Source organism: Mesoplodon densirostris, chromosome 2, assembly GCF_025265405.1.
Source record: "Mesoplodon densirostris isolate mMesDen1 chromosome 2, mMesDen1 primary haplotype, whole genome shotgun sequence".
In the NCBI taxonomy this organism is placed as follows: domain Eukaryota; kingdom Metazoa; phylum Chordata; class Mammalia; order Artiodactyla; family Ziphiidae; genus Mesoplodon; species Mesoplodon densirostris.
In genome coordinates this window covers 188443828-188464502 of record NC_082662.1, presented here as the reverse complement: position 1 = coordinate 188464502, position 20675 = coordinate 188443828, and the positions used below count along the sequence as shown (strand labels likewise).

Below are 20675 nucleotides of genomic sequence, written 5' to 3'. Positions count from 1 at the left end.
ATGAATGATGCTCAGCCTTACTAAAGGTAAAAGAAACGAGCACATTACGATGGGCAGAAATTAAAAACTAAAAAAAAAAAAAAGCATGAGGGGAAATAGATATTTCATGTGCTGCTTGTAGGACTGTAAAATGACATGACTTTTTGAAGGTGAATTTAAAAATATCTATCAGATTTTTAAAGTCTCCTTCTCCTTGACTCAGTTAATTCCAGTTCTTGAAATTTAAATCTCAGGAATATTTACTACACAGTGGTGTGTAGTAAAGTGTGAGCACAGTTATTTATTATGACATGGTTTATAAGAGCAAAACCACTGGACGTAGGTGTCTCTCAGAAGGAATTGATTAGGTGCTTTATGGTCCATTCCCCAGGCTCCATTTTGTGGCCCCTCCCTGCCAGAATGCTATCTGTGCTGTTCACTGATGCGTTGTATTCCCAGTGCCTACAAGAGTAAACTCTTAATAGATATTTGTTGAATAAATACATTAATGAATTAATGACTAGTACAATGGAATATCAGTTATCTGTTAGGAAAAATTATACACACAGATACTGACTTGGAGAAATGTTTATGATATATTGTGAAATGAAAAGTTTTAAGGTAATATTTATAGTGTGTTCTTATGTTTGTAAAGAACAAGTTATATGTATATATAAATGAATATTTTAAGGAGTAGTCAATAACAGATTTATATATTATATGATTGTATATACTTATAAAAGGATAGATCTCTAATTCTTTTACTTTGTACACTTCAGCATTCATCTACTTTTTGCAGTGAGCAAAAGTAATTTTAATCAGTTTTTCCTGCTCTAAAATTCTGAGATGTCAGGACTATATAAAGACCATATTAAAAATGTGTGGGAATTTACCCAGATCATCTTTTGTCAGGTAAGACATCCAGGACAGGAAATGGTCCTACAGGTGTGTTTTCGTGGAGCTACTCCAAAGGCAGCAGCTGGTCATTGTTGACCTGCAGAATTAAGAATGGGAAGGGAACAGGCATTTCATTCTACACGCTTGAAATTTGGAATCACAGTGCAAAAGAATGATCTTTGGAAAAGAAAAAAATATTACTTGTGAGGTGACCTTCCCATCACCATCTTAGAGCCAGATATTAGTGTTTTTCTGTAATTTCAACGCAGAATGTTCGACGTGGTGGAAATGCTTTGTGAGAGGACAGGAGAAATGTGACTGCGCCTACAATTTATTTCCTACTATTTTTTCTCTTCCAACAGCACTCAATTTCATCGTATCCTTAAGATGTAGTAGGAGAAGGTTTGTTTAGCTTCATATAAAACCAAGACTTAGAATTTAAGTAGTCATTTTTGAAGGGTTGTGGGAAGGGAAGGTAGAAGTAGCAAACGAATTATTCATGGGATTGGCTGGGGCAATCAGGTCTCTTCATTTAAAGGCCAGTTTCTTGAATTCCAGACTCTGCTGCTTCCAGGGGTTCTGTGAGAGAAGACCTCCTCTGCTGGTGTTCTGAGTGTTCACTGGTGGCTGCCAGGGCCTTAGAGTAATGCTTGCATTCAGTGTTTTGGGAATGTCCTGGTCCTCTTAGAATTCAGCCTTAATTCTAAGTCCTAAATTCCAAGGCTTCTTAGAATTAAGCATTAATAGGGCTAAAATTTATTGAGAAAAATGACAAAATATTTGAATAAGCAAGACACAGAAATATATGTCTTTAACCATGCTTTTCTGTTAACAAAAGTATTATATTTCATTATAGAAAAATTGGAAGAAAATAAAGAAAAAGAAAGTAAAGGCACTTATATTTGTAAAACATAACCATTGCTTAAATTTTGGTATTCATTCTAGACTTATTTCCATGTCTTGTTAAGACACATTTATAAATCTTTCTATTGGATAGCAAACTAAATATTTAACTGTAGTGTTTATTCACAGTTGGCAAAGTGAATGAATATATATAGAAGCAGTTAATAAACTGAAAAAGCTTCTATGGCTTTCGTATTATCCACTGTAAGTGCTGAGAATTTTTGTACATGCTTAATCTGACAATTGGTCATTTCACTTTTTTCTTAAAAGTTGAGATTTAGCATAAAGATGATTTCCTTTCTGATTATAGTTTTTAAAATTAGTTATTTCTTTACCTGGAGTATATTACGACTTTCAAATATGACAAACTTTTAGCATCTTTTTCTTGAAGCTGTCTTTTGTGAAAAATTAGTGCATTTATATTGAAACACACTACATATTTAGTTATTCTGTTGCGAGATAATACTGGATTGATTATTCAGAGGTCATTTTTAGTATCAGTGATTTAAGATTCTTAGATAGAAATTAATAATTTCTCCTGTTGTCTTTTTTTTTTTTTTTTTTTTTTTTTTGCGGTACGCGGGCCTCTCACTGTTGTGGCCTCTCCCGTTGCGGAGCACAGGCTCCGGACGCGCAGGCTCAGTGGCCATGGCTCACGGGCCCAGCCGCTCCGCGGCATGTGGGATCTTCCCGGACCGGGGCACGAACCCGCGTCCCCTGCATCAGCAGGCGGACTCTCAACCACTGTGCCACCAGGGAAGCCCCCTCCTGTTGTCTTTATATCCTGTTAACCACTAATTTTTTTTACTGTGATCAACTATATCTTCATCAAAAAACTCTTCATTTTTAAAAAAAGACTCTTCATTTATTTTACCTTCTAATGTTTGAGTTTGTGTTTTAATGATCTAAGTTTTAAAAGAAAGGTATAAATATCTCTTGAGTTTTTGTTGATATCGAACAGTTTAAAATATTTTAGGTCCCTAAAGAGTAGTCATAATGAAAATGGGATACATTTAAGTATGTTTAAGATTTTTTAAAACAAAGTAAAATTAAATACAAATTGGTAGTAAAGTTTCATTAGAAAAACAAAAAATAACTCTGAGTGTTGGATTTCTTGACTAGCAAAGACTTTTAGGTTAGAGATGACAATGATAATAATAATAACAAATAAATTAATAGCAACATCATTTAGTGTTATTTCACTATAAGCCAAGCATTTTGTTAAGTGATTTATATACATTATTAATAAAAACTACTCTATGCCTTAGAGTTATGAGCTAGAAAATTTTCACATAAAGCTTTAAAGCTACTTTTCATCCTGGATGATGCCATTATAAGACTTGAAAGTAATTTAGATTTACCTTAGAGTTCTAAGCTAGAAAATTTGCACACAATGCTCTCAAAACCATGGGTTCTTCTTCGACTGGATTTATGCTATTATAAGTTTTGAAAGTAAGTGTATTTAATTTTTATTTGTTTCATTCACTTTTTAGAAGAAATATTAGAATTCAGGTTTATTTAGTATAAAAGTCAATATTTAATTTTGAATTTTGTATGCTTTAGCCTTTTCTATGGCATGTCTCTCCTACTTTAACAAGATTTCAAAAATACCCTGAGATGTTACTAATTTAAATCATGCCATTGTTTGTATTTAGAATTGCTTTCGTATAATGGCAAAAATGCAAGAAATAACTTTTCCCCTAATTGGATTAACATAATTTTACAACTGTAAAGTTGTCGCCAAGGGTTCAAAATCAAATACTTTCATAAGGGAGACAGTTTGGTGTTTGGGGCCTTTGTAGTCCTCCCTGCCCCCCTCCCCTGTAACTCATACCAAAGTTGAGGCTTTCACACTCTTCCTTGAAGCAAGTCCCTTAGAAGCAGAATGTTTCAATTTTACACATTTTGTGTCAATTTTCCAGGCAGAAAAACAGCCTCTAGACATTAGACATTTTTCTGTGGAAAGGCAGTTTCCTTCGTCTTATTTGATTACTCTAAGTTAGGTTCCTGCTGACCACTTAGACTGTTAGTGGTTACCTGACTATTTGACAAAAAACATTTCCTTTCCTTTATTTAACCTTTGACTTTTGGATGTAAAAGTTTTATCAGCTCGATAGTGGAAGCACAAGTGTGAGGGAAGTCTCCCATGGCTTTACATATACATCTGTCCTTTGCCTTATGTCTTTATGAAAAATTAAGGAAATAATCTTAGGAGATTCTTTCACTTTCGTTTTAAAATAATTGGCCTTCATGTATTTGTTTTACATTTATGTATGTTTACAAGACTATGAGAGTCCCAGGAATCCTTTGTCAAAGAACCACATTTTCAGTTTTATAAAATTCAAGTAAAGTATCTTATTTAGTCGTTATATGTTGAATACATTTTTAAAAACTTTCTGGGATTTTTGTGTTTGGTTGTACAAAAAACAGATTGGGACCGTAAAATTTAGTGAAAACTATTTTAACTTAATGATAATCAGCTTAGGAGCTTATACATTAGTTAAAAATTAACTGCTTTGAACTTATGTTGTTTGAAAATTAAGAAACCACAAAAATAAAAACATGAGAATAACATTTCTTACCTGAGCAACGTAAGCTTGTATAATTTATAATATTTATTTTATATATGTGTGTATGTATTTTTTTGGCACACGTTTTATCTTTAAAGTGTGCAATGGAATCTTGTTAAAATATTTGAATTATTGACTACTTTGTGTACCCTGGACCATTTTCTTGTCATATAAAAAAGTAAGCAGGACTTCCTGTTGAATAGTTGCTCCATACCAGGGGCTGTGAATTCAGTTACCTGTAGGGACAAGGTAAGGGCCTAAAATGAGATAAGCAGGTTTGGCTGACGGTAGGAAATTGGGGTGATCCAAATAAATAGCACATGCCCCATCCAAAGACAGAAGCTGTTACCCAGTTTTAGGTATTTGTTGCAAAGTTAAAATTTAAAAAAAGTGTAACCAGTATTGCCAGTTCTTTTGATTTTTAAGAGAAGAAATCTAGATTTTTAAGTGAATTATCTGATTTAGAAGTTGGCCACTTACTCAGTTCAACAACAATGGTGCATTGCCCAAACAGAATATGACTGTGGGCTGGATATGTCTGCATGTAGCCAGTTTGCACCCTCCGCTCTGGATGCTGTTGTTTATTTGCAACGGAAAATGTCCCTGTATCCTTGACATCCTAAGAGCGTGACTAGGTTACAGAGTAGTTCCACTTGGATACAAGTGATGTTTTCATTAAAAAAACATGAATGATATGTACTCTTAAAAAGGAACTAGTTATCTCCAAGAACCAGTACATGTTCACAAAGCACACTGTGTGTAACTAAACTCAGTTCTTTATGGTGATGGTACTTACTGGTGTATCAGGCAGTGCTGTTGTAGAAATTTGAAAGAGTGTGTCCCATTATCTCTCATGAACACATTATATATAGAGAAAAACGTTGTCTAGACAATAGATTATGCAGTTATGAGTCTTCTTATTGATCAAAATATACTTAGATGTTGATAGATTTATGTTGTTTGGGCAGAGATCTTGTACCATGTTGCAGGCCATATCCTTTTTAAAATTTTTATCCACAGTGATGAATGTATAAGCAGTACTAAAATCTATAATTGGAGGAATTACCAATCTGTGAAATGAAAGAGTCAAATTAAACAGATGTTTATCTGCTGGGAAAATTGCCAATATGAATAAAATATAATTTAAGAGGCAGAAAGGAAGGTAATGCTCTGAACATTAGTTAAACAAATTTTAGAAGATAGAATTTACTTTAGTGTATAGAAATTATAAGTAGGCTGATTTAAGATTAAACCAGAATGAATGAATTTTGTTCACATTTTATGCAGCTTGCTGAAAACATCTGGTCATTGGACAATGTTTATTCAAAGGCTGGGTATTATAGAAGTACATGCCTGTATTGGGTGATGATTGGTAGATCCCTGAGCATGTATTATTGCTCAGTCAGAGTTCTAATCTCAGGCTTGCCATTTGGTAGCTTTGTGACCCTGGATAAGTTGTTTTACCTTAGTTTAGTCAAATATACATCATAGTATTATTATAAGAATTAAATGAGAGAACACGTATAAAGTACCTAGCATATTTTCATACATATAGTTAGTGCCTAAGAAGTTTTATTCTCTGTACTTCCAGTTATTTCAACGTGTGGAATCTCTGATTCTTATATTCTGCTCTCTACTCCCTAGATGGGCATAGACCTGACTAGTAAGTCTTACTGTCCAAACAGAAATAACTAAGCATGATGGAGCCTTAGAGATCACTGTGAGAAATATCTCATAGGTGTAAGCCTTGTTGTAATAGTTAAAAAATTATATTAGTCTGATTTATAGCAGTGATCTATATATAATAGAGTCAAGAGTTGAATGAACATGAGAACAAAATCCAGCATCCCTGTATAAAGAACAAACATAGCCTGGTATCAGGATGCAATGCAGTTGAAAGTATTCTTGGGGATAATAAAAAATAATAGTAATTATAAAACGATACCAAAATACCTAGCACTGTTAAATTTTGAAAGTAAACTGTTAATCAATTATTAATTCAGTTTGTTTCATTTTCAAAAACAGGTCCATAATCTTACAAATAAATTGTGTGTTTTTGGTATAAATTAGCTTTTTAATGAAAAATTGGATTCCAGTTTGTTTTCATAATTTGAAGAGAAATTGGAAGGGGAAGATAATCAATGAAAAGTAATAATGTAAAGATGAGAAAACCAGAACATTTGGTCTAGAAAAAAAGATTCTCTCACTTTGCAATAACTTATAATTATGAGATATTTATTACATATCTTATTTTTATAGTGGACCAGGAAGGGAGTTTAAACAAGGTTCCACATTATTTGAGTAAGGTGAAAATGACAATATAAGGATTAACAGGTAGACATGCAAACCACCTAAAGTCAGTAAATCTTGCTTTATCTTAAGATTCTTGAGAGCAGGATAGAAACAGACCTGCATGTTCCTTGAATAGATTAGGTCTCATCTCATCTGAGCTTATAGATCTGAATTACATAACACATTGACATTTTCTTGAAATAGCAATTTCTTCAGGCTGTTAAAAGTTGAAATGTGACTATGAAATGACTTCAAATGAAAGAAATTGTACTATATCCAAGGAACTACAGTGTGTCTTGGCAGGACATCCTCCATGAAAATTATTTCATTGAGTTATAATGAGTATGGAAAATACGATGTGGTAATTTGCATGATATTGAGTTGATAACCTAAAAACAGTATTAGTAATGTTTAAGGTTTTTTTTTTTTTTTTTTGTAAGCAAAAGATACAGTAGAAAGTAGCTTAGCTATTTAAGCACTAGGGTTAGAAAAGTTGAGTAATTTAAACGTGAAAATTGAGATTACCTATACTAACTTCTGATTCTCAGATTTTCCCCAAACCGTCAGAGCTTTGGCACATACTCACCCAGGTTTTTCCAGACTCCCACATGAGCTGTCAGCTTGTTGCAACCCCCTGTCCCAGAAAATCCTACCCAAGGCCCTCATTCCTGTTTCCATCTGGACTGATTGCTCACCAGGCGTTGGCACATTTATCCTTAGACTTACCTGTTCTTCCTTGGAATTCAATTTCTTGTCTCTATATCCCCATATTCCTCCTTTCTGCTTCACTCTTCCATTTTGTCGCTTCCCAAGAATATTATGGAGAAAGTAAGTTTTTGCGTTCTAGAAAGACTGAAACTGCTATTAGTCTATCCCCAAATTTGATTGATAGTTTCTCTGGACAAAGAATTCTAGGTTGCAAGGGATTTAACCTCTGCCTTTTGGAGGCATTATCTTCTGACTCCCCAGAATTGCTGTTGAGACAGAGGTTCAGGGGGGACATTTTGGATTTGATGCCTTCGTACGCTACCTGTTTTGTCTCTTTGGAAATTCTTAGGTGCTTTTCTGTCGCCCCTGTTCTGGAATTTCACTGTGATACTCTGGTTTGGCTCATTTATTTTATAGTTACCCCGGTGGCACTTTGAATGTGGAAACTCATGTCTAAAGTTCCAGGAGTTTTCTAGTAATTTTTTTTTTTTTTTTTTTTTTGCGGTACGCGGGCCTCTCACTGTTGTGGCCTCTCCCGTTGTGGAGCACAGGCTCCGGACGCGCAGGCCCAGCGGCCATGGCTCATGGGCCCAGCCGCTCCGCGGCACGTGGGATCCCCCAGACCAGGGCACGAACCCGTGTCCCCTGCATTGGCAGGCGGACTCTCAACCACTGCGCCACCAGGGAAGCCACCTCTAGTAATTTTTAAAAAGAAATTTTCATTTCTTTTTTCCCCTCTTGTTTTTTTTTAGAACCACTATTAGTCAACTACATGATAGTCGAGATTGATACACTGATATTTTAATATTTACTCTTATTTTCTATCAGTTTATCTCTTTATCCTAGTTCTTAGAAGATATTCGTCATTTAGGTTCTAATCTTTCTATTGATTTTAATTTTTTTCAGCATTTGTATTTTGAATTTATAAGAACTTGTTCTTATTGTCTAAAAATTTATTTTTTCACTTCTTTCTCCTTTTTTAGATTTCATTTTGTTTAAAAGCATCCTGTTCTTCCCATCTTGTCCATAGGTTCTTCATGACCTTTTTTTTTTCTTATTTTTTTCTTAGATTCCATATATATGTGTTAGCATACAGTATTTGTTTTTCTCTTTCTGACTTACTTCACTCTGTATGACAGACTCTAGGTCCATCCACCTCACCACAAATAACTCAATTTCGTTTCTTTTTATGGCTGAGTAATATTCCATTGTATATATGTGCCACATCTTCTTTATCCATTCATCTGTCAACGGACACTTAGCTTGCTTCCATATATACACTACCAAACGTAAAATAGATAGCTAGTAGGAAGCAGCCACATAGCACAGGGAGATCAGTTCGTTGCTTTGTGACCACCTAGAAGGGTGGGATAGGGAGGGTGGGAGGGAGGGAGATGCAAGAGGGAAGAGATATGGGGACATATGTATATGTATAACTGATTCACTTTGTTATAAAGCAGAAACTAACACACCATTGTAGAGCAATTATACTCCAATAAAGATGTTAAAAGATAAAAAAATAAAATAAAATAAATACTAGATTAGAACAATTAAAAAAAAGCATCCTGTTCTTTATTCAGCTCCTGTGGATATTAATAATAATTTTTGAAACTTTCACCTGATGTTTGTATTGTCTTTGTTTACTTGGAGTTCCTTTTATGTTTGTATTGATGTCTGTATTTCCTCAAATATCTGGTGGTTGGACCGTTAATTTATATTTAAGATAGAGGCACTAAACTGAATTAGCATCTTTGTATGTGCAGTGGTTGGTTTCACAAGAAAATATAGGGCCTTTGAGGTGTTTTTTTCCTTTGAGAGATTCCCAGATCAGTGTCTCAGGATCCTGTGGGGGCCAGTCTATTGGCTAATGGTCATTTTCCCTTCTGTTGACACTCAGGTTTTGGTTTTCTCTTTTCTGCAAAGTCAGTTATTCTTTGCTTGCTTACCACCTTTACAAAGCCATTCACCTGTGTTGCTTTCTATTGCATTTGTCTTGTCCTCATTAATTTATACCCTTTTTATTTATTTACAGTCATTTTAGTGGCATTTCCAAAGGGCACAGAGATAAATGGATGTACTACTCAATATGCTAGATTTAATGAAAAGTTGGTAGATATTTTAAAATATGATAAGCATCTTTTATATCATTACTTACTATTTATAATGATCATTTTAAAGAACTCTATAGCATTCTCCTGAGTAAGATACTGTCATTTACCTAACTGTTCTTTTGTTATGACTTTAGGCTACTCCTAATCAAAAAGCATCATTCATGGTCACTAATAAATCAGACATTGTATGAAAAAAAATGCAGAAAGAATGCTGTTTTTCTGAGCTCTAGTCATTGATTATGAAATCTGTTTTGTATGTCTGTACTCTTGTCAGTATATAATTGTGTAGTAAAAGTATCACACTTTTTTCTCTTAAAAAGTAGTCTGTTGTAGTCATTCTCTGAAGAAAAAAATGAGTATTTGTTAACTGATAATTAATTACACTGGTGTGTTTTGTGATTTACTCTTCTTATATGTGAAAAGTGTACATTTTAATAAACAATTAAAAACTTTGGATAGATTTTAAATATACATACCTTAATTTGTTGAAAACAAGTACAGATTTTATTTTGTACAATTGATTTTTGGATTTAGTATTTTGCTTTCATAAAATTAATTATATCTGTATCTAGCAAAATGAATCAAAATGATTTTTAAATTATACGTGTTTTTGATACTTAAATGCTATTTATAATATTTACAGTTTTTAAAATAGGCTTTCTTACTTGTAGTGATATTTATTTTGAAATTTACCATCCTACGTAAAGATCAATTTCCAAAGAATTGATTTAATTAATAAGCACATAATTCTATTTTTTATACACTTAATTCAGTAATATTTTATAAGAAATGATTATATCTTTGTTTTAAAAGCTTTTAAAAATTAGTTTTTATTTGATATTATCTTATTTCAGTGGTTAATTTTTATTCTATGAGTGCTTTTGGTGCACTCATACCATGCATACCATACAATGGGATTAAGTGATTTTCGGTGCTGCTAACATAAAATAGAAGTGTGTAATGAATAACCTTTATAATGGAACTTTGGATTCTGATTACTTTATGAAAACTAATAGTAGATCATATGTAAAATTTTACTGTAACAGTAAAGAGAACATGGGTATAGTTCTTTTTTGCCCTCCAGGATCAACCTGTTTGAAATAATCTAGATTTGTTGTTTATTTTGCCATCTTGTTTCTAAATGATACATATATACGCACACACACACACACACACATATATTTTTAAAGTTTTTTTTTTTTTTACAGTTACCTGCCATGGTTTGAAGTATATTACAAGCTTCTAAATACTCTGGCAGATTACTTGGCTAAGGAACTGGTAAGTCATGTTTTTTCCCCATTTTTTAAATTGTGGTAAAATACACCTAACATGAAATTTACCATTTTAAATGTCTTTAAGTGTACAGTTCTGTACCATTAAATACATTCACACTGCTCTGCAGTGATCAATACCATCATCTTTACAACCTTTTTACCTCCCATATTGAGTCTCTCTACCCATTAAACAGGAACTTCCCATTCCTCCCTGCCCTTGCCAAGTCCCTGGCAACAACCATCGTACTACTTTCTGTCTGTCTGCATGGGACCATGTACCTCGTATAAGTAGAATGATACAATATAGGTCCTTCTGTGACTGGCTTATTTCACTTCATGTTTCAGAGTTCAGCCATGTTGTAGTATATGTCAGAATTTCCTCCCTGTTTAAGGGTGAATAATATTCTGTTATTCACACACCACATTTTGTTTATTCATTCATATTTAGATGAACACTTGTGTTGCTTCCACCTTTCGGCTGTTGTGAACAAAGCTGCTATGAACGTGGGTGTGTACAAATAACTGTTTGAGTCCGTGTATTCTTTTGAGTATATTCCCAGAAGTAGAACTGCTGAATAACGTGGTAATTCCGTGTTTAACTTTTTGGAGAACTGCCATAACGTTTTCCACAGTGGGTGCATCAGTTTACATTCCCACGAGCAATGCACAGGGTTCCAGTTTCCCCATATCCTCCCCAGCAGTTATTTTTTGTTTTCGTTTTGTTATGTTTTTATAATGGCCATCCTAATGGGTGTGAAGTGGTATATAATTGTGGCTTTCATGTGCATTTCCCTAAACATTAGCAACATAGAGTCTTTTCATGTGCTTATTGGTCATTGTATATCTTCTTTGGAGAATTATTTATTCAAGTCCTTTGCCATTTTTTAATCGTGTCTTCATGTTGTTGTTGAGGAGTGGGAGTTATTTACATATTCAAATATTAATCCTTTATCAGATATATGATTTGCAAATATTTTCTCCCATTCTGTGGGTTGTCTTTTTACTTCATTGATAGTGTCCTTTGATGCACAAAAGTTTTTAATTTTCATGAAGTCATATTTATCTGTTTTTGTCTTTTGTTGCTTTGTGCTTTTGGTGTCATGTCAAGAAATAATTTTCAAATCCAATGTCATGAAGCTTTCTTTTTTTCTTCTAAGAATTTTATAGCTTTAGCTCTTACATTTATCTTTACATCTTTATCCTTTTTTCTTAAAAATAAAAACAAAACAGAAACTGAAGTTTGCTTTGAATGAATGAACTTCTCTGGGATGATAGTTTGTAAATTTTCCCCTTAATCATTCTTCCCTATTTTAAACAAGGACTAATTTACTAAGATACTAGCTATGCTATTTGATGCAATCTAATTCAAATAAAAGTTTTTTTAAAAAAAATCTGCAATGATTGCCTGTTGTTGCTTTCTAATTTTGAAATGTAGGGTATATTTTCTGGTCTCTGGAAATCTGCTTAAATTCTTACTTGATACTCCTCCACACTTGAGACTATATTTTGTTTGGTCATCTGACATTGTGTTTTCTTTGCTTTTAGTTATAGCCTCAGTCTTTCTTTGAACTTTTTCCTTTATCTACACCTAGAATTTTGGTGTTCTTATGTTCTTAGTTTTCTTTTCTCTTCTCTCTAGAAATTACTTATGGGCATCTTATACACATTCTTAGTTCTTAAGTACCAACATATTCTGATCTCTAAGAATGATCTTTCTGAAACCTGATTATATCATTTTACGGCTTGCTTATAATCCTCTCAGTGGCTCCTTTTTTTCCTTAGAATAAATTCTAAACATGTGTGCAGCTTGACATATTAGAAGCTTCATGATCTGGCATCTGATAGTCCTTCTTGGCTTATCTGCTCCCACTTTTCTATACACAATATACTATCCAATTATTTGGAGCCACTTAAATTTCCTAGAACACTGGTAGAACACTCATCTTTTAAGATTCAGTGTAAATATCTTTAAAAACAGACCTAAACTCAATACAAATACTACTCGAGATACTTTTTATTAAATAGAATTTAAATGTATTATTAATAAATTAAGACACTTCTTTTACTCTTCTAGTGAGAAATCTCCTAATTTGGCAATCAAATTTTATTATTATAACATAATAGCATGTTTTTAGTGTTTGTCAAAAGTCCAGGGTTTGTGTGCGTGTGCTGTGTGTGTAAACATTTCCCTCTCTACACTTGATGAACTTAATTCTGTGAAATATTCATTAGAAGGTCATTTTGCATTTGAACAATTTTATATTTAAGCTATTCAGTCATTCATTTTCCTAAGAAAATAACTGGAAATAACAGTATTCAGTTATTGCATTGAAAACTCAAAAACAGAATTCTACTTCATGATAGTTTCTTGTTCTTTGTGTTTTTGAGTAAACATGTGGAACCAACATTAATTGTATTAGTTGTCCAACTTTTGAATATATTACCTTCAGAAACTTAATACTTATACTTATTGTATGTCATATGCTCCCTGAGACCATATGTAGTACTGGAACATGTAAAAAAACATACTGTGGTTTCCTGAAGAGAGGAAGTGAGGGAGACTACATTTGTGTTCCTAATTAGAGGAAAAAAATATTATAAGTTCACAGTATTAATCAATAACTGGAAGTAAATCTATGAGTGTAATAATTTTTTTTTCATTGTTAATTCAGTGCCACAGGGTATTTAGATTAGAATTTAGATTCACAGTCAGTTATCCTTACCTGATCAGCATTAGGCAACTACAAAGGATTCTTAAAAGCTAGACTTTTAAAGAATTTGTTTCCATAAGAATTTTGTATACACAGAACATCAGTATCATCCAGAATATCCTGTGGTATATTTCATTGCTTAAATGGTCAAGTGATGAATGCTTTAGAGTCCTTTTTAGGTCATTCTAAAGAGAATTTCAAATAGGCAGTTTTTTTTTTTTTAATAGATCTTTTTGGAGTATAATTGCTTCACAATACTGTGTTAGTTTCTGATGTACAACAAAGTAAATCAGAGGTATGCATACATATATCCCCATATCCCCTCCCTCTTGAGCCTCCCTCCCACCCTCCCTATCCCACCCCTCTAGGTGGTCACAAAGCACAGAGCTGACCTCCCTGTGCTATGCGGCTGCTTCCCACTAGCTATCTATTTTACATTCGTAGACATAGAGAATGGACTTGACGAGACGGGGGAGAGGGGGAAGCTGGGGTGAAGTGAGAGTAGCATTGACATATATACACTAACGAAAATAGGCAGTTTTGAGTACACACTTTTGCAAGAATTTGTAGAGATCTGAATTATTAAGTTTTCATAGTCAAGTTATAAGAGAAATTGTGAGAAGTCATGTGTGTCTTGTATCCATATCCCTTAAAATGAATGATTAACTTCTTTGAACAACTGCCTTTACCTTTGGTTTATTCTCCCAACATAAACATTTTAAGAGAGAATAAAAATAACTATGTATATGAGAAGCTACCTTCACGTATTTATTACTGGATTTGTATGTGTAATTCAGAAAAGTGAGTGTACACATCAAGGTACATTATTACTGTACACATCCCATAAAGTAGATGTGTTATATATTTTACGTAATCCCATTTATCATGGGGCAAGTAGCAACTAAGAGCTACTTAGAAAAGAAGTATTTAGAATATTTGCATCTTGCATCAAAGTTGCATCTTAGTACAATAATCTTACTTAAACTGTACCTATTTCTTAAAAACTAGGTTTGTGATTTTAAAATTAAAATGGAAAATGCAAGCGTTCCTCTGCACTAAATAGTTAGCCAAGTTGTGAATGCAAAGGAAAAGTTCTTGAAGCAAATTAAAAGTACTACTTCAGTGAACACATGAATGGTAAGAAAGCAAAACAGCCTTATTGCTGGTATGGAGAAAGTTTTAGTGGTCTAGAGAGAAGATCAAAGCAGCCACAACATTCCTTTAAGCTGAAGCCTCATCCACAGCAAGGTCCTACCTCTCTTCAACTCTGCGAAGGCTGAGAGGGGCGAAGAGGCTGCAGAAGGAAAGACTGAAGCTGGCAGAGGTCGGTTTGATGAGGTTTAAGGAAAGAAGCCATCTCTTTAACATAAAGTGCAAGGTGAAGCCGCAAGTGCTGATGTAGAAGCTGCAGCAAGTTATCCAGGAGATCTCCTAAGATAACTAACGAAGGTGGCTGCACTAAACAACAGATATTCAGTGTAGAGGAAACAGCCTTCTATTGGAAGAAGATGCCATCTAGGACTTTCATAGCTGGAGAGGAGAAGTCAGTGCCTACTTTTCAAAGCTTCAAAGGACAGGCTGACTCTCTCCTTAGGGGCTAGTGCAGCTGGTGACTTTAAGTTGAAGCCAGTGCTCATTTATTATTCTGAAAATCCTAGGACCCTTAAGAATTATGCTGAATCTACTCTGCCTGTGCTCTGTAAATGGAACAACAAAGCCTGGATGACAGCACATCTGTTTACAGCATGGTTTACTGAATATTTTAAACCCACTGTTGAGACCTACTGCTCAGAAAAAAATTCCTTTCAAACTATTACTGTTCATTGACAGTGCACCTGGTCACCCAAGGGCTCTGATGGAAATGGACACCAAGATTATTGTTTTCTTCACGCCTGCTAACACAACATCCATTCTTCAGCCCGTTGATCAAGGAGTAATTTTGACTTTTATTTATTATTATTTTACATTTGTGTTTATATTTATTGTATTTATCATTTTTAAATTTATTATTAAGTCTTATTATTTAAGAAATACATTTCGGGAGACTGTAGCTGCCACAGATAGTGATTCCTCTGATGGATCTGGGCACAGTAAATTGAAAACCCTCTGGGAAGGATTCACCATTTTAGATGCCATTAAGAACACTTTTGGTTCATGGGAAGAGGTAAAATATCCATATTCACTGGAGCTTGAATAAGTTGATTCCAACCCTATTGGATGACTTTGAGTTGGGGGGATTCAAGACTTGACTGGAGGAAGTAACTGCAGACGTGGTAGAAATAGCAAGGAGATGAGAATTAGAAGTGGAGCCTGAAGATGTGACAATTGCTACAATCTCATGATAAAACTTGAACAGAAGAAGAATCGCTTCTTCATGGATGAGCGAAGAAAGTGGCCTTTTGAGATGGAATCTACTCCTGGTGAAGATGCCGTGACGATTGTTGAAATGACAACAAAGGATTCGGAATATAACATGAGCTTAGTTGATGAAGCAGCATCAGGGTTTGAGACGATTGACTCCAATCTTGAAATAAGTTCTACTGTGAGTAAAATGCTATCAAACAGCACCGCAGACTGCCGATGAAAGGGAGAGTCAGTTGATGCAGCAAAGTTTATTGTCTTGTTTGAAGAAACTGCCACGGCGACCCCACCCTTCAGCACCCACCAGCCTCATCAGTCAGCAGCCATCAACATCGAGGCAAACCCTCCACCAGTGAAAAGATTCTGACTTGCTGAAGGCCCAGATGATGGTTAGCAATAAAGTATTTTAAATTAAGGTATGACATTGTTTTTTTAGACATAATGGTATTGCACATTTAATATACTACAGTGTAGTGTAAACCTAACTTTTATATGCACTAGGATACTGAAAAATGCATGAGACTCACATTATTGCTATATTTGCTTAATTGCGGTAGTCTGGAACTGAACCCGCCATATCTCCAGGGTCTGCCTGTATATAACACGTCTGAAGTGAGTAGGCACAGTGAATGATTTTGTCAAGTAGTTTTAATTGTATTTACTTAGTTCCTATTTCATTTATAAAATGTACTTTTTTTTTTTAACTCTAGGAAGATGACTTGAATGAAACTCTCAAATCACTCTATAACCAGCCAGTACCAAAGGCAAACACTCCTGTCAATTTGAGTGTGGTAAGTATTGAGTCAGTAATTGATGTTTTGAGTCACAGCAGTTTAGAAACTCTGCTGAGTCACCCATGCTGCCAGGAAGACTTTAATGCCTGTACTGACATTCTACATGGTGATATTGAGGCTTTCTGACATGCTTTAACTATCATAACATGATATGATAGATGTATACTTTGGTAGTTGTTAAATCACAGATTTTTAAATTATATGCTCAAAGTTACCAAATATCTGAGAATATTTTGATTGCAAGGAACATTGGTTTTCAGGTAAAATCTGTCCATAATAAGGAAATACACACCCACACAAGTATACAATACCAAATACCCCTCATAAAATGAAAACAGTACATAATAAGTATTGAAAATGTACTATATAACCAACTATATGATAAAGATTCTGGGTTAAAAAACTCTTTCTTTCCCCATACTTCAATACATCTTTTAGTATAAGCACCAAATACTGGAAATATGATTAAAGTTTCTCAAAGCAGTAAGGCTGTGGTAGTATAGATTATTTACCACTGGAACTTTTAATGAACTGTACTGTCTATAACTAAAATCACCCTAGTACTTTGGGAGGCTTTGTAAGTGTTCAAAATTAATAATCACAAAATATGAATGTTTTCATTAATTTTCTTCATTAATTTGGCATATAATAGGATGTTAAAATTTACCTATGTTGATTTTGGTTTTTCCAAAATAACAATAAACTGTCCTAATTAAGGAAGGAAAATATATAATGATGCAAGAGAAATTGAAGGAGAAAGCAATTTGAAATGTATGTAATCGTGTTAATAGGTCTTTTGGTGTTTTTTTTTTTTTAACATCTTTATTGGAGTATAATTGTTTTACAATGTTGTGTTAGTTCCTGCTGTACAACAAAGTGAATCAGCCATACATATACATATATCCCCATATCTCCTCCCTCTTGCGTCTCCCTCCCTCCCACCCTCCCTATCCCACCCCTCTAGGTGGTCACAAAGCACCGAGGTGATCTCCCTGTGCTATGTGGCTGCTTCCCACTAGCTATCTATTTTACATTTGGTAGTGTATATAAGTCCATGCCACTCTCTCACTTCGTCCCAGCTTACCCTTCCCCCTTCCCGTGTCCTCAAGTCCATTCTCTACGTCTGCACCTTTATTCCTGTCCTGCCCCTAGGTTTGTCAGAACCTTTTTTTTTTTTTTTTTTTTTTTAGATTCTATATATATGTGTTAGCATATGGTATTTGTTTTTCTCTTTTTAGGTCTTTTGGTTTTTTGCAAGGTAAGGAAATTGTTAGCGTTATTTCATTCCTCCTTTGGTAATAACTTTCTTCTTGCTTAGATTTCCCCCTGTAATTTTGTTTGATCATAGTGTTCTCCTCTGTGGTTTCCTTCTTTATATTTCTAGTGGCAGCAGCCTAGTCTGGGTGCTCATCACTTCAAGCAGTCCTTAGTCTACAGCCTCTCCTTCCAGTCCCTTCTAAAGGCTGTAAGATCAAACTTCCTTCAACTATATAAAGTCCCCTGATGAAAGCCTTTAGTAGTCCCCCATTTTCGGTAGAATTTGTCCAAATTTTTGGCCTTTCAGGACCATCCACTTCTTAGCCTCAATCCAGCTTTTCACTTTTCTGCCTCAGTTTTTTTCCCCATGAATTGATTCTCTACTCTGGTCACAGTTTTCTGTTCATCTTCTTGAGTGAACATTGTGCTTTCTCGGTTGTACAGCTTCCTCTAAAACCTCTTGTAGACTATGTATCTTTAGAACTAGCTCAGTTCCCACCTTTGTGAAATGTTCCCTTGTTGTTAACAGCATAATGTTCTCTGCCCCTTTATGTCTGCATCCTCTTTTGTTGCTTAATGCCAAAGTGGAAATGTTATGTAGTCATTTAGAGATTGGGGGCTGGAAAGCTAAGGAACCTGGAATCTTTTTTTTTTTTTTGCGGTATGCCGACCTCTCGCTGTTGTGGCCTCTCCTGTTGTGGAGCACAGGCTCAGGACGCGCAGGCCCAGCGGCCCCGGCTCACGGGCCCAGCCGCTCCGCGGCATGTGGGATCTTCGTGGACCGGGGCACGAACCCGTGTCCCCTCCATCGGCAGGCGGACTCTCAACCACTGCGCCACCAGGGAAGCCCTAACCTGGAGTTTTTAACCCAAATCAGGGAGTCATCTGCAGACGTGGTTGTAGGAATAACTGAGTGATTTAAAGGGCAGAACGTAGAGAGGATAGAGCAGAGGGTAAGGTCTAATTGCCCAAAGAAGTTGTATGGAAGAAGAGAGCACATGGAGGGAAAGGATTGGAGGGAAGGAGCAGTTAAGGAGCAACTCAGATTTGTTTGACGTCACTGAAGCCAAAAGAATGCAGGTTCACAGTTAGTGGGAATGAAGTACAAAGGACAAGGACAAATGCCCCGGAGAAGGAGGAAGAGCTCTGGATTTTCCGAAAATAAGTGTTTTTCTTTGGAAGAGTTGTGTGTATGAAGTGATTCTAACACTTTGTTAAATGGTGAAGGAAACGTACTGTAAGTGCTAAGATGAGAGAGACAGCCATTGTGGAGAGCTGAGAAATAAAAATGTGTTCTCTAAATTTGACCGTCTTATTTGTTCAGGAGTAACAAAATATCTTATAAAAATACATTTCAGAAATATTGGCTATTGAAACACTTTACCTTTATTAACAAGAACTGTAAGTCAAAGACGTCTAGGCTTCTTAACACCTAAACACTAGAAGATTTTGGTTTAAATCACAGTCACTAAAGGCAAAAAAAGTTAATCTCTTCTGATGTTCCCTTTTATCCATTTGAGAAATTTAGTGAATCAATTTTTGAGAAAGTTGTTTGGGGAATTTAATGAAATGATATATTTAGATATGCCACGAAAAGCTATTTGAATGTTAGTTGCTAGTAAATTGACGTTTCATTTGATAAGGAGAGGATTTTTATTATATCCAAAATAATCTTGGTAAAGGAATTTGAGTGACTGTGTTGTATTTCTATGTCTGATGGTTATTTTTATATTTTAAGCCTCACATATAAGCTTTTGAATCAGTAGTCTGTGATAGGTTTCAAATCTTCTTCACCTGTTCTCAATACAGTATCTTAGGTATTGTTAAATCCAACTGGTTGATAAACCTTTATGTAAAGTCCACTTAGTAATTTCATTTGACTTCAGTACCAGGTTATAAAGTCACGTGCCAGTGCTGTGCAGTTAATGACCAGCAAAACTGGAATGAAAACACTTGTCTTCACCTACTAGTACAGTTTTTTTTTTTTTTTTTTTTTTTTTGCGGTACGCGGGCCTCTCACCGTTGTGGCCTCTCCCGTTGTGCAGCATAGGCTCCGGATGCGCAGGCTCAGCGGCCATGGCTCATGTGGGATGTGGGATCTTCCCGGACCGGGGCACGAACCCATGTCCCCTGCATTGGCAGGCGGACTCTCAACCACTGTGCCACCAGGGAAGCCCGACTAGTACAGTTTTAGTTTTGTGATATCAGGTTAAAATTGATGGTCATAGGCATTTTTGTTCCTCCACAAGTGGAAAAGAAATTTTTGTTTGTTTGCAGAATTTCCATTATAAAAATATGACAAGTCTTGAGAAACTGCTGTGATTTTCTTAAAATTTCGTATTTCATGAATATTCCATCACATGACTTTTTCAGGACTTGACATTATAACCACTAGAATATCACAGAGATTTTATGAAATGTTAATATCTAATGTAAATGCTTATTTTGAAAGTACATTTCAAAGCCGTTAAATATCCACAGAATTCTGTGCTCTCAGTCGAGAATTAGAGTACTTCAAGATTTTTCTAGCATAAAGCTAGCAAATCAGCATTTAAAACATTTGTAATTAATGCTATTCAAATGTTTTCCGCGGATAATGTGGCTACATGGGTTTGTCTCAAATACACAGCAAATTGTTGTGTAAGTTTCTCCCATGAAAGTAAAGTACTCATTTTGTCTCTTATGTATTGTAAGAACCAAGAGATATTTATTGCCAGTGAGCAAGTTCTGAAAGATCAGCCCTCCCTAGCACGGGTGAGTTCAAAGGACATTGGCTTCTGAAAATCACTGTTAAGTTGGGAAGTTAATTACTTCTTTC

At 35.0% G+C, this 20675-nt stretch overlaps 1 protein-coding gene across 4 annotated transcripts in view; it reads left to right on the top strand.

The window, feature by feature from the left end:
* Positions 1-20675, top strand: part of DENND1B (DENN domain containing 1B) — a 266602-nt gene that overhangs the window by 103678 nt on the left and 142249 nt on the right. For 2 of the 4 annotated variants that reach the window (XM_060091462.1, XM_060091460.1), the window contains exons 6-8: positions 10669-10738; positions 16517-16597; positions 20552-20611. In XM_060091462.1, coding sequence (XP_059947445.1) covers positions 10669-10738; positions 16517-16597; positions 20552-20611 — 211 coding nt within the window. Of the gene's footprint in view, positions 1-10668; positions 10739-16369; positions 16419-16516; positions 16598-20551; positions 20612-20675 lie in introns of those variants that run through there. The other 2 variants (XM_060091463.1, XM_060091461.1) reach the window with 2 other exon arrangements.